This window comes from Pinus tabuliformis, chromosome Q (assembly GCF_031772625.1).
Source record: "Pinus tabuliformis cultivar Carrire ecotype Pingquan chromosome Q, CPIR1, whole genome shotgun sequence".
NCBI lineage: Eukaryota > Viridiplantae > Streptophyta > Pinopsida > Pinales > Pinaceae > Pinus > Pinus tabuliformis.
The window spans coordinates 1,374,042,288-1,374,059,720 of NC_142296.1; the positions used below are offsets into that span (position 1 = coordinate 1,374,042,288).

At 39.8% G+C, this 17,433-nt stretch overlaps 1 protein-coding gene across 3 annotated transcripts in view; it reads right to left on the bottom strand.

Moving 5' to 3' along the window:
• Positions 1-300: 300 nt before the first annotated feature.
• The window catches only part of LOC149225025 (exosome complex component RRP45A-like), a 102,770-nt gene continuing 85,637 nt past the window's right edge, over positions 301-17,433 (bottom strand). For 2 of the 3 annotated variants that reach the window (XM_089386423.1, XM_089386421.1), the window contains 3 exons: positions 3,326-3,606; positions 3,125-3,186; positions 301-992 (listed from right to left, as the gene is read on the bottom strand). In XM_089386423.1, the coding sequence (XP_089242549.1) occupies positions 721-992; positions 3,125-3,186; positions 3,326-3,606 (615 nt within the window). In that variant the 3' untranslated portion in view covers positions 301-720. The remainder of the gene's footprint in view (positions 993-3,124; positions 3,187-3,325; positions 3,607-17,433) is intronic. The other variant, XM_089386422.1, reaches the window with a different exon arrangement.

Here is a 17,433-nt window from a genome sequence, read left to right on the forward strand (position 1 = left end):
TAGTAAGTTTTGCATGGCTATTCTTTCATGGCTGCTGTGGATAAAAGAACATCGTCTAAGTTACGTTATTGTTTGATTGATTAAATAACATCAAGCATGTAATGAGTCATATATTCAGTCTTTTTATGGTACCACAATCATTTAATGTACTGTCATTAACGAAACCATATCGATTTTATGTCACAATGCAATACATAAAATCTTGGCAAAATATAATAGGACGGTAGTGCATTATAGAATATTATGTAATCATCCACATCGCAATGAACTTGATGCAATTCTATTATCAATAAAAATAACTAGAAGAAACCAAAGCTTGATATTGAACAAATTTCATCACTATTTGCTGCCAAAAAACCCTTAAATGAATACCAACTCGAGGAGATTATCAAAAAGGCAAGATTAAAACCACTCGTGTCAGTCATTTGCCATCATACAAACACCAGTTGGAGGAAACCATCCAACCTGCAAAAAGAGGAATACAATAGGCACTAGATAACTTGAGTGCATAATTTCACATCTTGATTCTCTACTTTCTTGTGCTTTCAGCTTTTGAATATCGAACTCAGTAGACTCAAAAGTAACATTGCTCACATTTGAACAAAGAACTCGGTATCCACAAGTATCATTGCCACGTTTTCTTGGATGCTTGCAGGCAAAATATAAATGAGAACATGATGGGCAAAATGTTAGACAACTCCACCTTTACAGAAGACAAGATTAGGTTTCCTGTTTGACATGGCCCTTTTTCTTCTTTTTTCTTCGTGCTTTCTCCTTTATAGCATCTTGTAAGCTTTGAGGTTCAATCACGGAAGATTTCTCAGTCTGTTTATGGTGTGAAATTTCAGTTGCACTTGAAGATACTAATCCAGATGAGATACTTTCCTGCCTTATAGACTCAACAGTTGTCAGCTCCGTATCATCTAGTGTAGCCCTTGTTTGCTCTGCCCTTTGGCTTGTCTTCTGCAGGCTAGTTGACACTACTGTCATGTCTGTTGACAACTCAGAGCGGGCAAATTTCATTAAAAGTACAAGAAAGCACATTTACACAATGGCTATTACATGTTTTGGACAATAAATCTCATTTCAGTTAAAAGACTCAGTGATACTAAACTAGAAAATTAATAGATAAAAATAGCAACAAGACCACAATTACTGCAATCCCTACCCAGCAACAACAAGACCTGATAAGGCATGCCACTAAACTATACTAGCCTCTCCAAGAGCTAAACAACAAACTAGCATCACACCAACAGCCCAACTCTTAAATTCACACTTGCATCTCATATGTTTTACTCTTCACTTGCATCACACAACCAAAGGAACCTTTTTACCCAATATATGGCCCAACTGATTTCCAAATGCTGTAAATGATTGCAAGTTTAAAAATTTGCACAATTTACTTCATTTTGCCTAGGTTGGTCAGGTGTTCCACTAGGAGGTTATCTATTGGATTGAAATGGCATGAAATTATGTATGTGAAATGATTGGGCTATAATTCATAACATTGATGAAGAGCTATTATATGACCTTGATGGAGCTATGATTTGGCATTCCTCATTATATCCTATATACAAGCATGGAAATTTGACATGAGTTTCAATGCAGGACATTGCAAACACATTTTAGGCATTATCAAGAGGTTTCAAAAAAATGTCATATATTGAGGATTTATGTGATATTGATAACATTTTAGATATCAGGTTTAAAGCAAAAGTTTTAAATATACCTTGTGGTATGTTTCAAGTTTTGTGTAAGGCATGGCTTTATGCTCATATTTTAACACATTGAGTCACATATTCAAAGGGCAATAGTCATATGGTTTGATATTATGATGTACAGGCTGCATGTACTGTGAAAGTTGTCAACCCCGAAATGGTTGCATAAAAATTATGGTAAATATATGAAAGTGGAAAGCTCCCTGCAATTCAGGCAACATAGCAGCGCATTCATTGTGGTGGCAGGCTAGCTCATAGAGTTACAATGGAGAAATGTTTGGGTTATGAGATCTTTCTTGTATGCTTGAGCTAGTTGGCAACTGGAGAAAACCATCCTTCGCAAAAAATGAACTTGAAATTGGCACCACTGGTGTTTGAGGTTTGATAACTGAACTGTTGTTGGGGTAAATCCAAATTGCTGGGAGGTGTTGCAGCACAAAGTGGGAAAGATATTCAAGCTCCATAAGTGATGGTATGTAGCTTATTTCTGGTGTAAAAACTTTGAGCTCCCATACGTGTACATTAACATACTCTCTCGATTCTGATACAGATCCAATTTTGGGATTGACTACTATAATCACAATCACAATATGCAATAGACAGGCATTTATAATCGACTCCAAACCGATCAAGGATATCATCAAAACTCGCCCAGCCAATGAACTTGAATGCAAAGAGGACATGTGGCTTCTTAGCCACATCAACAAATCTGTCCATTGACATTGAGACCACTAAACTATGGGGACAGCCTCCATACAAGGACAACCTCCTGAATATCTGGAGTTGATTTTTGGGTCAATTCCCTTCCACGCAGAGTTAAATAGACCAACAAATGAAGAATGAAGTGTTCAATGGTTTGGTTTGACAATGGTTGAGTTTGGTTCTCACTTCAACCATCAAGTAGACAGTCTGAGTCCTTGATGATTTTGTACCAAAGGTAGTGCCCAATAGTCAATTAAAGCACTTGGAACTGTAGAGGGATTCCTGAGACGACGAGATTTAAGGACAATTACCCCTAGAATCAGTCATGTGATGAATAACTAAGAGCCAGGCATACAATTTTCACTTGGGTTTTCCCCTAGCTAGGTTTCTCCAAGATGAAAATTTCTCATTGATTGTACATGTCATCAAGGATTTCTTGAATTGAATAGTTTGTTTTGAATATACAATCATTGTTATTTACATCACAGTAGTTTAACATACAGAGTAAAGAATTATAAACAATGGAAATGTGTTGGTGAATCAAGCAGGCCATAAGTTGATCAATTATGGATCATATGTATTATGCTTTGATTGCTAAGTTATTTTTTAGTCCCACTTACATGCCTTTTAATCACTTCAAGACATTAAAAAAACTAGTAATTCTAATTGCAACTACATATAGTGAGATATAAAATGGTACACACCATGACAAGCTTGAGGATTAGCAACTGTACGAGATATTGAAATTCCCTTTGAATATGGATCCCTGTAACATCAGTTAAGATTAGAATTGCAATGTCTAACCATTAGAAGTTAGAACAAAGAAACTTATATATCCAGAAAAAGGCACAGTACAAAATCAGAAGCATACAATGTACAAAAAATGTACCCTTGTAAGAACTTACCATTTTGAAGGTCCACCAGTGAAAAGATTTGTTGTTTGTACTTTGTCCTTGACTTGTGATGGCACATCTTCATCATCACTATCATCGTCTTCACTATCAATGTCACTCTCACTATCGTTGGCTAGGACTTTTTGAAATTCCATTGCATCAACAACATTTTTAACCAAAGCAGAAGCAGGTGCATCCCTCATTTTGGTGTCAGCTCCATTAATTGCATCGCTAATTGGAGGACGATGACGTTTGATCTTTCTTTGAGCTCTCTCAATTTCATGAGCCTCAACCTACATTAAGAAAGCATCTTTGTTTACAATAGATCAAATAATTATAAGAAACATTAACTTTCATCCACTATTGTCATTAGGTGCAACAAGTATGATATTAGTCCGATAAAACTATTTTCAGTGAGAATAATTAATCAAGAAATAAAAATGAAAAATTATATTAATATCAACCAAGGACCAAAACAAGTCAATGGGACTCAAGAGTATAACTTAAAAAGGCAAAAAATGGCTAGAGCAGCTCCTCACTGAAAGAAAGAAAACAAATGAAATGATAATAAATCAATAAGGTCAGATAATATAATTTTATTAATGTCCAATGAATGACCACAAGTAGGTCAATGGCACTCAAAAGAAAATCCAAGTTTCATAAATAGTGGGAGAAGTAAAAGAGCTGAAGGTCCACAGCTAACAAAGAAGTCTGAAATAGGTGTAAAAATGAAACGAAACCATGACAAGTAGACAGGATGTTGAGATGTGCTATATCTAGAGACTAAGGCAAAATAAGAGGAGAGAGCAGAAGGTTCCTCAACCAAGTACCTAGTAGCAAGAGTTGGCACTATCCTCTTCCAACTCTTCCAGCTTGAGATAGGTAATTGTAACATCCCCAGAATTTAACCCCACTAATATTGTAACTATATTAATTATGTTATTGATCCCTATATGGGCATGTAAATGTAAAAAGGAAAAAGACGAAAAATAATTGTAATTATAATTTAAAAATTAATACCAATTGATGAAGGGGTGAACCCTTCATAGGGACCACGACAAGCCATGAGGAGGATGGAAGCCAACAAGGGGGGTTGGCAAATTAGTATTTGCCAATGGATTAATGGTTGTGCCAAAGGATCATGAGACCTAAGATTGTCAATCTTTCCCTGAGAAAATATCCCATGGAAGGTGTGGAAATAACTTCTTTACTTATGGAAGTAGTTGGGGTTGTACCGCAACTATCTTATCCAAGACCCGGGGTAGTGGTAGCAAATTGCCCTGCGATATGGTCTACCTACCCCCTTCCTCTAGCGACTTCTGGTGCCCACGTAATTGAATCAAGCGAGAAACCCAAGGAACAAGGAAGTGGACAAAGAGATCAGTAATTGGGGAGAGTGCGAGAACAGTGCAAAGAGCAAAGAGATGAAAGGAGGGTCTCATTGACCAAAGAACAACCCTATGTGATTTAGGTTTCCTGGTTTTCAGCGAGTGAGACTAGTGATTCAATCTTTAGGTTGAGCCAACAGGTCGAATGGATGTTGTAAACTTGTTTGTGTTGTGCACAAACATGCCAAAAGGAAGCGTCAAGGGTCTCTTGACTAAGGGCTCCTTTCACATTGTGCGGGCCTGAAACGACCCATTGACTGAGAAAGCTTCTTGCAAGCCATGCACCAAAGCACCAATGAGAGGCACCAAGGGACTCTTAGCAGAGTGAATGACTCTCCTTGTGTTGCATAGACCCCACCCTGATCACACTATGAATTGGAAGCAAGCCCTGGCTCTGAAGGCTGCAAAACTCCATGTTAACTTTTATGTGAATGAAGGAGATTGGACTTCATCCTTACAACATCAGTAGCCTAGGAGAGACTTTGCCCATGGGTACTTGTTATGAAGAGCAGATGAGAAACCACCCATAACAGTTGGGAAGAACTCTGGGATTTATGTGACCATAAGGGAACTAATGATCTAGATGAAATGAAGGAGAATGGTCTTCATGACTCCACCCTGTAATTAGTAGAACTCTGCTCATGGCTTCAAGGTTTGCCTCGGGGGTGGCCAATTGCAAGAAATATTGCAGTCTAGATGAGCTTATGGAGGCGTGGAACATGGCTTATGTAATATTGCCTTCTCGGAATGTCTTGGAAACCCAAAAGTTTCATGAGCTTATACAATCTAGCCCACTATAGAATTTCTACAAACAGTTCGTATGCACAGTGTTGATTTTTGGTAGTATCGGATGTGCTCTAGCCTTGAAATTTGGAGGAGAGGCTAAGGCACATGAGATCTCCAAGACCCAGAAATCGTTTTGAGGAATTCCATCTAAATGAGGAGTTATTAAAATAATTAATATTTTTAATGGGTACCTAAGTCTAAGCTTAGGAAAATAAAAATAATAATGGGTATTAATAAAGATAAGGATGAGAAGCTTCTAAGAGACGAGGATCAAATCTGTTTTAATCTTAGCTATTGATTAGGGACTTAATCTCGGCCGTTGATTCATCAACAGGAAAAGTATAAGAAAAGACTTGAGGGTCATTTGGAGATACATCAGCATATACTCAGTATCTCAAGGAAGAGGAGATCGATTTTAGAGGGAGTTGCAGGGTGGAGGAAGAGGAGGGCTTCAGCAACAAGCAATGATCGAGGAAGAGCACAGGGGCAATGGAAGACAGTGCAGAAAGAGAGACGCAATCCAAAGGAGAGATGCAAAGCCTACGCAGGCTGACGCAAAGGGACGTAGAACCACTCAGAGCCACGTTGGGTCAATCAGAGTGACGCAGAAGTGGGAGCATGGTCTCCAAATTGTCAGATGGTCTCAGAGGGAAAGTCTCAGGTATTTTTCTTTCAGTTTCTCTGTAAAAATCATTCCTTGTAAAAGCAATTGCTGCTGAAGATTAATACAGCCCTCATCTGCTGCACCGGTTTTCCCGCATTGGGTTTTTTCGGGGACAATTGTCCAAAAATAACTGTGTCAATGTGATTGATTCTTGTGCATGTATTTTTCTCCGGGTAATTGTGTGATAACTGTAGTAGAATTTATTTTAATATTTGCTGAAGGAATTTCGTAAATAACTTATTGAGAATAATAAGTAGGTGAAATAAATCAGTTGCGGCACTGATAGAATTTCAGTTTAGAAATTTTCACACATGGTACTGTATGTGTGTTTTTCATTTATTTAACTCAAAGAATGTGTATAATAGTCATTACATGCCATGTGAATGTTTCTAAATAACCATAATTGATTTATAACCACTCAAACTTCAAAGATACATAAAGAATGTTGATACAAAATTTATAACCTAAGAGACAGCTTGCATTGAGAGTCACACATACCATTGATAAACATTCGCTACAGCAATAGAGAAATTATAAGATCATACACACAGCAGTATATATAATAAGAGTGTTGTAGGTAGGTAGGCAGTGAACAAATCTGATTCGGGCATAGATAAATATCACTGTTCTCCAGGTGTGCACTTGAGCAAAAGATGATGCGAAAATGGCAGTTTGAAGAGGTATCATCAGGACTGATCATGTCCCACACAAACAATAACTTGTCCCATTTGAAATCTGTTATAAGTCTGGCTTTCCAAAATTTGTTCTTCCAGCTAAGAATGCCCACTAATAAGACTATGGTGCTCAGAAATGTAACTCGTAACCCCTAAGGAAAAGAGAATACGCTCCCTATTTGACTATCTCCACAAGAGAAAACTCGTCACAACTCCAGAGAAACACAATGACACTACTTCCTCTTCTTCAGTACTGTAATCCACGATATTTGAGGCTGAAATGACCGATTTATATTGGGCTGGAAATATATTCAACACTCGTAAACTTATTTCAACAGGGAAACTCTTTGAATGTCAATTCTCCTGAAGATGAGAGCAGCTAGATATATCAATCCTCTTCAGTTGTCTCAACAATACATTTTCCAGGGATTCATTCCCACTGATTGTACCATCAAACCAGCAACTTATCCCTTTGTTAAAAACTAAACTTGTGTGGCTATAGTGACTGATATAGACTCTCAGGAATGGTTATGTCAACTCCCACGTCCAGCAAGGTGATACCCATGCTTTCCCTGAATCTATAATTAACCTCCAGCATTGAAATACATTCAGCTCAGTCAATTAAACACATCTGACTCATCTCACTATCTGATAATTTGACCCACCATGCACAAGAACTCGACCAGGATAGTAAAGAAGGAATCAGCTTATGAAACTAAAAGTAACTCGACTTCCTTGGCTGGGAACTTCAAACCCTTCAAACCACAACAACTGTTCCTGAAATAAACACAAATGGAAGACCTGAAGTGATCTTCCCAAAAAGCTGACAAGGGTGTCACTTGAAGTCCACCGAAATTAGCTAATGAGTTTTGCTTGAAACTCGCTTGAGCTTCTTCACAGTGATAAATAGAAATGATAGAATAGAATGATTTGCAATTGAGCTTCTAGATTCTCCCTTTTTCCTTATTATTCTATTGGTGGGGTCCATTTCCACTTTTTGCCGCCATTTAAATAAAATAATAATTTGTCACCATTCCAATAAAATAATAATGTCTCCCTTCTCTCACAAAATAATATTTCCCCTGTTTAATATTATCCAAAATTTTGCAAAACTCCTAATTGATTTTTGCATGCACAAAATTTGGAAACATCGCAGCTTACTCTTCATTAGTTGCATACAACATAGGATCTTTACAAGATAAGTACCCTTGTGAACTTCATTTTTTTAATGTAAATCATGTTAATGAGAAAGAAATGATAATTAATGAAATGTGTGCAATAATGAGCTTGTCTGTTGAATAAGTATTGTGATTTATGTGTTGTACACTTAGGATGTGAATTAGTAGATTTGGTTGAAATGATTGTCTAACATTCTTATGCCTACTAGTTCATATTTGATGTGTTTCTATGTTGTGCCTTCCATGTTTATGGACAAGGTGAAAATGGTTCACTTGAGCATGGGGCTAATAGCATTTCACTATTTTAGCCCTGGTTGTGGCAAAGGACCACGGTCTACTATTAGACAAACTGGAGAATTTCTAGGCCTGTTGAAGCAACCAGAAGGCCCTGCAAATCATAAGGATTTTGAGGCAAGAACAGAAGCCGAGATTGAAAAGGAGGATTCAAGAAAAAGATTATTCTCAAAGAATTTGATAGAAGGTATCAAAGAGTTCACTGAGGAACTCGAACTGGTGGAAGCCTATGGAAGGATGTGAAAGGAAAGACCTAGAATTGTTGAAATTTTATAGCATGTGCAATATAATACATCTTCTGGTCTCATAAATATGTCCTAATGATTTTCATATGGTATTTCTCAAGTCACTAATATCATTGAATAATTACACACAGAATCTCAACAGTGAATGCAGCAGAAACAATAAAGATCATAGAAAGACAGCCATGCATGGTAGACACAATATTTTTTACCTTGGGAAACCCAACCTTGGGAGAAAACCCAGCAATCTTTTCTTAAGAAGAAATTGTCTTTCCAGCAGGGTTTCCAAATCAGAAATGTTTAGAAATCTATGCCATCCTACAAATCAATTTTCCAGTCAAACCTGGTCAAAACTGTTGTTGGCCAACTTTGGTCAATGATATGTAATCAAACTTGCACATGCCCACTACGATTAGACTTCCTATGGTCAAACTCGCACATGCTGATTGTGGTAAACCTTATTGTCAAACTTGGTCAAAGCTCTGCAATCAAACTCGATCAAACTGCAGTCAAACCCTCAATCAAGCTGCCATCAAACCCTCAGTCAACCCTCAAAATGCTAGTCAAACTCAGTCAACTCTCACACATGTGGACCCCAAAAGCGAGATACAATGATGAAGAAGAAGAACAATAAACAGATTTCTCCTTTACTGAATTTCTCCTCCACTAGAAAAGATTCAATGAGCTTGCTATGTTGATGAGTGTCTCCTCACATGCACGTCTATTTATGTAGAGCTCTAATGTTGAGTAGAGAACAATAAGAAGCCCCTCATCACAAGGAACCCCTTCACTTATTGAGCCTATATTACAACTCAACATTAGATTAGAATTGATTATTCCACTAAAGGGTAAAAACCCCATTTAAATAAACAAATGAAACTCGGCCCAAAGCAGGCAATGTGAGTACCGTGGGCCATCTCCTTGAGTTGGACACCAATGCTAATGGGAGAAAGACTACCCCGGGCCATTCGCCCCTATCCAAATAAGCATGGCCCCATGGGTTTGAATTTATCACACCCCCCCCTCCCCAAGTCAAATCAACATGACCCAGTGGAAGAATGTTTGCCCGATGACGCAAACAATAGAAGCATCAACACTCCCTCTCAACGAGGGAGACATTCAACATCACGCCAAGTTTGTCTTTGAAGTATACAAACTTCACCCTAGACAAAAGCTTGGTGAGAATCTCTGCAATCTACTCGTCTGTGTATACGCACTAGCACTTCACAGTGCCCTTCTACACCATGTCTTGAATGAAGTGATATTTGATCTCAGTGTGCTTTGACCTGCCATGAAGTACTGGATTCTCCAAAATCATGACCAATTTTGATTATCACAATATATCAAGGTTGTCACTAGCACCTGATCAAATAGTCCTACAAGAAGCTTTTGAAGCCAGATTGCTTCCTAACTTGCGACACTAGCTACGATATACTCTGCTTCTATTGTACTGAGTGTGACAAAAGTTTGCTTCCTACTAAACTAGGATATCATAGCTAATCCCAAGCTGAAGCAACACCTCGAGGTGCTTTTTCTACCCACTACACTCCTGGCCCAATTAGAATTAGCATATCATTGTATCCTCACTTCACCACTTGAGAAATATCTAGGCCATATCCATCTGTACCATGCAAGTACCTCAACACATGCTTTGTTGAAACCAGATGTACATGCCTCAGCTCAACCAAACCATAAACTGGCCTAGGGTGTTCACTGCGAAGCAAATAATTTGCTTCGTGTAACCAGGTACATCAAGGATCCAATCAACTACCTGTACACAATGTAATCCACCAAATCTAAATTTGAAGCGAAATCACTCATCTTCTTCAGATTTTCCACCATAGGTGTAGTCATGGACATACAATCCATCATACCGAATCTCCTCAAGATCTGAATTGTGTACTTCTCTTGTCCAAGGAAGATCTCATCAAATCTTTGCCACACCTCCAATCCCAAGATATAAGGCATCAAGCCAAGATCCTTCATCTCAAACTCCGAAGCCAACTCCCTCTTGCACGCAACAATGAGCCTCTCAATCCCGGTAAGGAACAAATCATCAACATACATCACCAAGATCAAAGGATCACCATCAACAACCTCCTAGGAAAGGTTAGGATCTGCATCACTCTTGGTGAAGCCCAAACTCATAAATTATCCATCAATCCTGGAGTAACATGCCCTAGGAGCATGCTTAAGTCTGTAAAAAGCCTTCTTGAATATGCAAACAAGGAACTCCTTCCCCTGTATCACAAAGTCCTAAGGTTGCTCTATGTACACTTCCTCCTCAATCACACCATTGAGGAACGTGGTCTTGACATCCATATAGCGTATCCTCCAACACATAACAAAAGCAAGGGAAAGAATAGTCCTAATGGAACTATATTGGGTGATTGGAGCAAAAACTTCCTCATAGTCCTCTCCCTCTTATTGGGAGAACCCTCTCACCACAAACCTCACTTTTTACTTCTCGATGCTCCCATCTTATGCATGTTTGACCTAATGGATCCACTTGGAAGTCACTATTGACTTCCCTTGTAGTCTCGGAACTATTTCCATCATTCTTAATAATGCACTAAAACTCCTCCATCATGGCATCCTTGTTGGCCTGCTCCCTCCTTATAAATGTAAGGTTCGGAATCAATGATGTGGCTCATCAATGCCATATAACTAAATAACCTTTGCAATCATTTGCTCTCCCTAAAGGTACCATAGGGAGTTACATGCCTCTTTACATCCCGCAAAGTGTCATGAAGCCATTTAGCCTCTTCCTAGTCTCTGCAACTTCTCTAGGCGAGTCCACTAGCCCTATTGGTGCTACTGACTCCCCCTGATAGTCTGAAGGATGAACAATAGGACTAGAGGATCTATACCCACATCCTTTAGAGCCTTTTGCTCTTCACTATCAATCCGCATATGAGACCCTCTAGACCTCCTAAAGGCTACCTTGTCATCAAAAGTAACATCCCGACTAACCTCAATTTGACATTGTCCTAGAATGTAGATCCTATATGTTAGTTTTTGGTAGCATCGGAAGTGCTCTAGCCTTGAAAATTGGTGGATAGGCTAAGGCACATGAGTTCTAAAGAACCCAGAAATCATTTGGTGAAATACCACCAAGATTGTATTTTATTAAAATAATTAATATTTTTAATGGGGTTCTTAAGTCTAAACTTAGGGAAATTAAAATATTAATGGGTATTAATCAAAATATGGGTGAGAATGATCTAGAAGGCAAATCAAGTCATGTTTTAATCTTAGTCATTGATTAGAGACTTAATCTCGACCATTGAAGACTCAACAGGAAAAGTATAAAATGGAGGTTTGGAGTTCATTTGGAAACACACAGAGAAAACGAATTGATCTAGAGTTTGATTTATGGGCTAGGAAGTTGAGAAATATGAACTAAGTGATCATTCAATAGCAGAGGGGCAGTGAAAATCCGAGAGGACTTTCCGAAGAATACTAACAGAGAGGCAGAAAGATCTTGCAGAGAGGCAGTGCAGTATTTGAAAGAGCTAACGCTAGGCCAGTCTAGGCCCACGCAGACCTAATGCAGAGCCAAAAGGGCCAGTTTAGAGCAGAAAAGTTGTCTGTCACGCAGAAGCCAGAATAGTCAGGAACAATCGACACAGCCAAGATAGCTAATGCAAAGGGCAAAAGGTTGACGCAAGGTTGACGTAGAGCATGAAACACTGACATAGGGCCTACGCAGGGCCAGTGCAGAAATAGTCGGGGTTAGCCAGTCTTGTGCCGGATCAGCCAGAATTCTGCCAAGTGAAGTGCGGTAAAAATCACTCAGATTTTCTGCCAATATTTTCTCTATAAAGGATTGCTAAATGAGCATCCTAGATTTGTATTCAAATATTTCTCCTGCATAATAATAAACCCTCCGAACTGGGTTTTTCTGGGGACTATGGTGTCCAAAAATAAGTGTGTCCTCTGTATCTTGCTCTTTGCTCTGTTTTATGTTTCATGAGATCAAATATTTAATTAGCGTAGGCTGCAGAAGTAATTTTCTTTAGTATTCAGAAGAATAAATTGATGAATGTAATTTAAAAATCAAGTAGGTGAAGTAGATTCAGATTTGTTGTTGCAGGGGTTCCTTCAGTGTAGGAATTTTCACATGGTATCAGAGCGTTGATTTTGAAACAGGAAGACCATATCCAGTGTTGAGCAGTGAGGCCGAAAGCTGCATTTAGCAGCAATTCGAAACCCCTTGAAGGGATTGCACAGTCCTTGCCGAGAAGTAGATCCGAGGAAATCTCTCTCTGAGTCAGACGACAGAGAGGTGAGATTTCCAGTTCGTGAGTTTGTAGAAGTAGAGGGAGTGACGCAGAGCTTCAGCACAGTGTTTGAAGGGCGCAGTTTCTGCCGGGGCAGAATCCACTGGAAAAGAACGAAGACACGTAGAAGGTGAATTTTCTCCTCAGAGAACTTTTCGCCAAAAAGTTCGAATTTCTCACTTGTTGAGCAGTGCTAAGCAGTGACTAGAGGAGTCAATTCGACAGTTGGGTGAGATGGCATCGCAAGGGCTCAGAGATCAGGACAGTTGGACGGAGCCTCCAACTATGTCATATGGAAGACCATAATCTTAGCTGTTCTAGAGGAATATGATCTCGAGGCCTACGTCAAAAGTGTTGTAATTGTTCCTGCTGACAACGATCAAAAGAAGTACAAAGCCGAGCAAGAGAAGGCAAGGAGGCTCATTCTCAATGGAGTTCGAGATCATGTGGTCTCACATTTGCAGGGCAAGGATACAACCCAGAAGATGTGGGAAGCCTTGTCTTCTCTGTATGAAGGCTCTTCCGAACAGCAGAAGAAGTATTTAGAGCAAAAGTTGCAGTGAACCTTAATGCAGAAAAGAGAAGGGGTGAGCCTCTATCTTCAACGTCTTCAGGACACTAGAGACCAGCTTGCTCGAGTGGGGTCCACTCCTCAGCCAACCACGATGGTGAGGATAGCCCTGAATGGACTCTCGGATGAATGGCAAGTTTTCGTCCAAAGCATATTGGGTAGAGAAAAACTACCTTCATGGGAGATGTGGGCGGCTCTTCAACATGAGGAGTTAAGGAGGGACCTAGTGAAGGTCAACCTCAATGGCAACAGTGGGAGTGGCACAAAGACGAAGGAGGAAGAGGAAAACGTAGCTCTAGCATCAAAGGGATAGTAGAAGCTGAAGCAAAAGGACATTTCAAAGGTGAAATGTTTCAGTTGTGGCGAGATGGGCCACTATGCATCCCAGTGTCCTTTGAAGAAAAAGGATAGGGATGAGAAACATGATCTTAAGGCTACTTCAGCAAAGATTGACGAGGATGAGTTTGCCATGAGTGCGCATGCATCTCCAAGAGGGAGATGGGGCGATATTGAGTTGTAGTCGAGAGGACTACATGTGGGTAGGATCCTTGAGGAGTCCACCTCTTGGATCAATTCCTTGCTACGGGAGCCCAAGATTCAACAGTAGCGTGATGGACTAGTGTCAAATGATGTAGTGGAGTGTTTGGAGGACAAATGCAATTGCTAGGGACCAGAGACTAATCAAGGCAGAGCAAGGTTGGCAGCAGTGCAGTTGGCACAGTGCAGGAGTCAGTAGTAGCGCATTAGATTTAGAGGGTCACTACCAGCGACCGATTAACTCACTCGGTCCGGCCATCGTCTAGGGGTGGTAGCTCATCCTAGAGGTGAGCTCAGTACCAACCAATCTGAAGAGCTCCTACCAGAATCCTCCCATGAACCCGCTATCCCGATCACTCACTATGTTCCTCGGAAGCCCGTGCAACCGAAAGACTTCTTTGAAGAACAACTCTGCAACCTGTGAAGCTGAATACCAGGTCGGGATGGCGAAAAAGTGGGCATACTTAGTCAATCGATCAATTACCACATAGATGCAATGCTTGCCTTGTACTGTGGGGAGTCCAGTGATGAAATCCATGGAGATACTTTCCCATTTCCCCTCAGGGATGGGTAGCGGCTGCAATAACCTGGCGGGGTGAATCAGTTCCCCTTTGTTCCTCTGACATGCCTCACACTCTTGTACGTGCCTCAACACGTCCCCCTGTTGAAGAATCTAGGGCAATTAGCATTAGTAAGATTCTTCTAGACTTGATAACAATTTGTGAAGTGCTCTTACATTTTATCTTAGCTTGATCTTCTTATTATTATTAGTGTGTGTGTTTACTTCATCAAACTGCTACCATAAACAAAGAGACAAGAATTCAAGAAGTTGGCATTCTGCCAGGGCCAAAACCTCTCCCTCTTGGAGAGGAAAACCCGCACGTAATTCTTCTTATAGAGATTCCAAATGATGAGCACCAAGACCATCACCCTTGACCTACTAGGCCACTCCAAAACCAAAACACCAATCCTCTTCTTTGTCACTGCTTCTTCATTAAGGTCATCCTTACTATACCTTCACTAGGATATGCATGATAACAACGAGATCATTGTTGCTGCACCATTGCCACACCTTTATTGAGAGCTTCAACTTGTAATTTGAACTCCATCAGGATCATGACTATACCGAGATCATAATTGTGATACATAGAGTGTGATACTATGGGATGACGGAGATCTCGTCATCACTGCTACCCATCCAAATTTACAGTCATGTACCCATCTGAAATTCAGTCGTGCACCCATACGAAATTACAGTCCTTCACCTCATCCGAAATTTCAGAGATGTCCGAAATTCTATTCTTTTGTGGTGACTTCAGCTGCGTATATATAGTAGTTTTGCCTCCATAAATAAGCCGACCTGTCACCATGAACTGTTGTGTCTCCACATATGAGCCGACTTGTCATTTAAATATATTTTGAGGCCGACATTGTTGCCTTCTTCATCGTTTAGCAAGAAAACTTCTTCAAGAGGATTGTGCTTGTCTTGGAGGGTTGTTCTAGACACTAGGTTGACTCATATATTACATATATCCTCAAGAAGAGCTCTTTACACATGATTTTGACTCTTTGACTTTCCTAGACCTATGGAATGAGCAAGAAACTCATTCATATAATTTATAAAAATAATATTTATTTTTCTTAACAAGTACAAAGATCAAAATTACATTGACAAATACCGAACCTAGTTACACTTTTCTTCAACACTCCCTCTTAACAAGGGAGGTATTTACAATGGTACTTGGTTATTCCCAAACTGAAGAATTTCTCATAAGAAGAATCAGATTGGTAATCCCATCTGTATAGCATCATATCAATCAGCATTGTCATAGTGCAAGGCCTCGACTAACAACTCCATCTCTCCATGAGACCATGACCTAAAATGCTGGCAAGACCAATGATTTATAGACACCTTCATCAATGTCTCTCAAGGTACATACCCACCCGGGTGTTCACTGAGTATGACCTTCTAGGACTATTCTTACCTTGGGTTCCCAGCCCTTAAAGAATATCGATCCTCTTGCCTACTCTTATCTTGGATGCCCTGCACATCCTCAAAGAGTATCAGATGCTAGATGATTACCCAATCCTCCCATTATTTCTTCCCAAGGGAAGACAAGAATGTTGTGTCTATCATGTGTCTACATTTCCATTCATGGTCTTCATCTAGACTTACGATTGTTAGTGCTTGTCTAGTGCATGACACATGAAATGGAAAAACACGATTGTCACTCCTTTGTAATCAGGGGTGATCTAATTCAAACTCCCTCTTGTTCAGGGACCTGTCAAAGCTCCCTCTTAGCCAGGGACTCTCTTATACATCAACAGCTTCTTCTTCATGGGTTCTTCAACTGCTTGATCAACTTCTCTCCTTGATGTCATGAAATTTTGTTGAGCTTCTTCTTTGTAGGGCAACAACCATCGATCACTTTCCTTCTTATTGCATCATGCCATTCCTTTCTTCATGGAAAGTGGCTTTCTTGCCATACATCCGGAACTTTCTTCATATGGCTACTTCTTTTCTCTCCATGCTTCTTTCAGGAGTTTCCATCCATCGCATTGTAAAAATTCTGTTTCCCACCCCGGTTTTCAGTTTCACCTTATTTCTCCCATGTAGTTAAATGCCCATTCCCATAACCATACATTTAACAGACTGAAAAAAAAAAAAAATATTGCTGAAAACACAAATTCTGGAAATTTTTCAGAATGCTGGAAATTGCAGAAATAAAAATCAGCAATTAAAAACAGCCATTAAAACACATTTAAACTCAGTGATTTTTGGTCAACTTGACCCTGGAAAAACCCCCTACAACTCTTGGGGAAAACCAGTTTGAGAGCTCTTCTTTATTTCTGGAAATGCCTTTTTACAGTGAGAAATTTTCAGCAAAAATCAGCAAACAAATTTACAACTTATCTCGATTTCTGAGCCTCACAGACCACCAGAGATTTCCAAACAGCAACACAATGCTGTACGGCCACTGTACGGACGGTACGGGCGGCTGTACGGGCGGTACGGACGGCTGTACGGGCTGTACGGACGGTACGGACAGGCTGTACGGACCTCGATTTTTGTGCAGAAAATCGGCTGCCTCGATTTCTGTGCAAAAACAAATCTGCGTTTTGCTGTTTGCTCAAGAAAAATCTGCCTTTTACTGCTTGCACATTCAGCTGTAAGGATTTGCTTAAATGCTTTCTTGGTATGTGTGCCAAGCTGCTGCCTCCTTCTCCTCCTTGTCCAGAAATCTCCCTTGCTCTCTTGCTCTCTCTCTCTCAATCTGCTCATGAAAGAATGAATGATCTTTTCCTCCTTTTCCTCCCTTAACCCAACCCTAAATGACTTTTGGGTGATCCCTAAATCCAATGGCTGAAATAGATTTAGATCAATGGCTGAGATTAAATGCTCATTTAAATCTCACTTTCTATTTTTTAATTCACCCCACTTTAATAAAGACCCACTTAGTCATTTATTTTCAAAGTCACTTTTCCTTTCTAATTTTTCATTG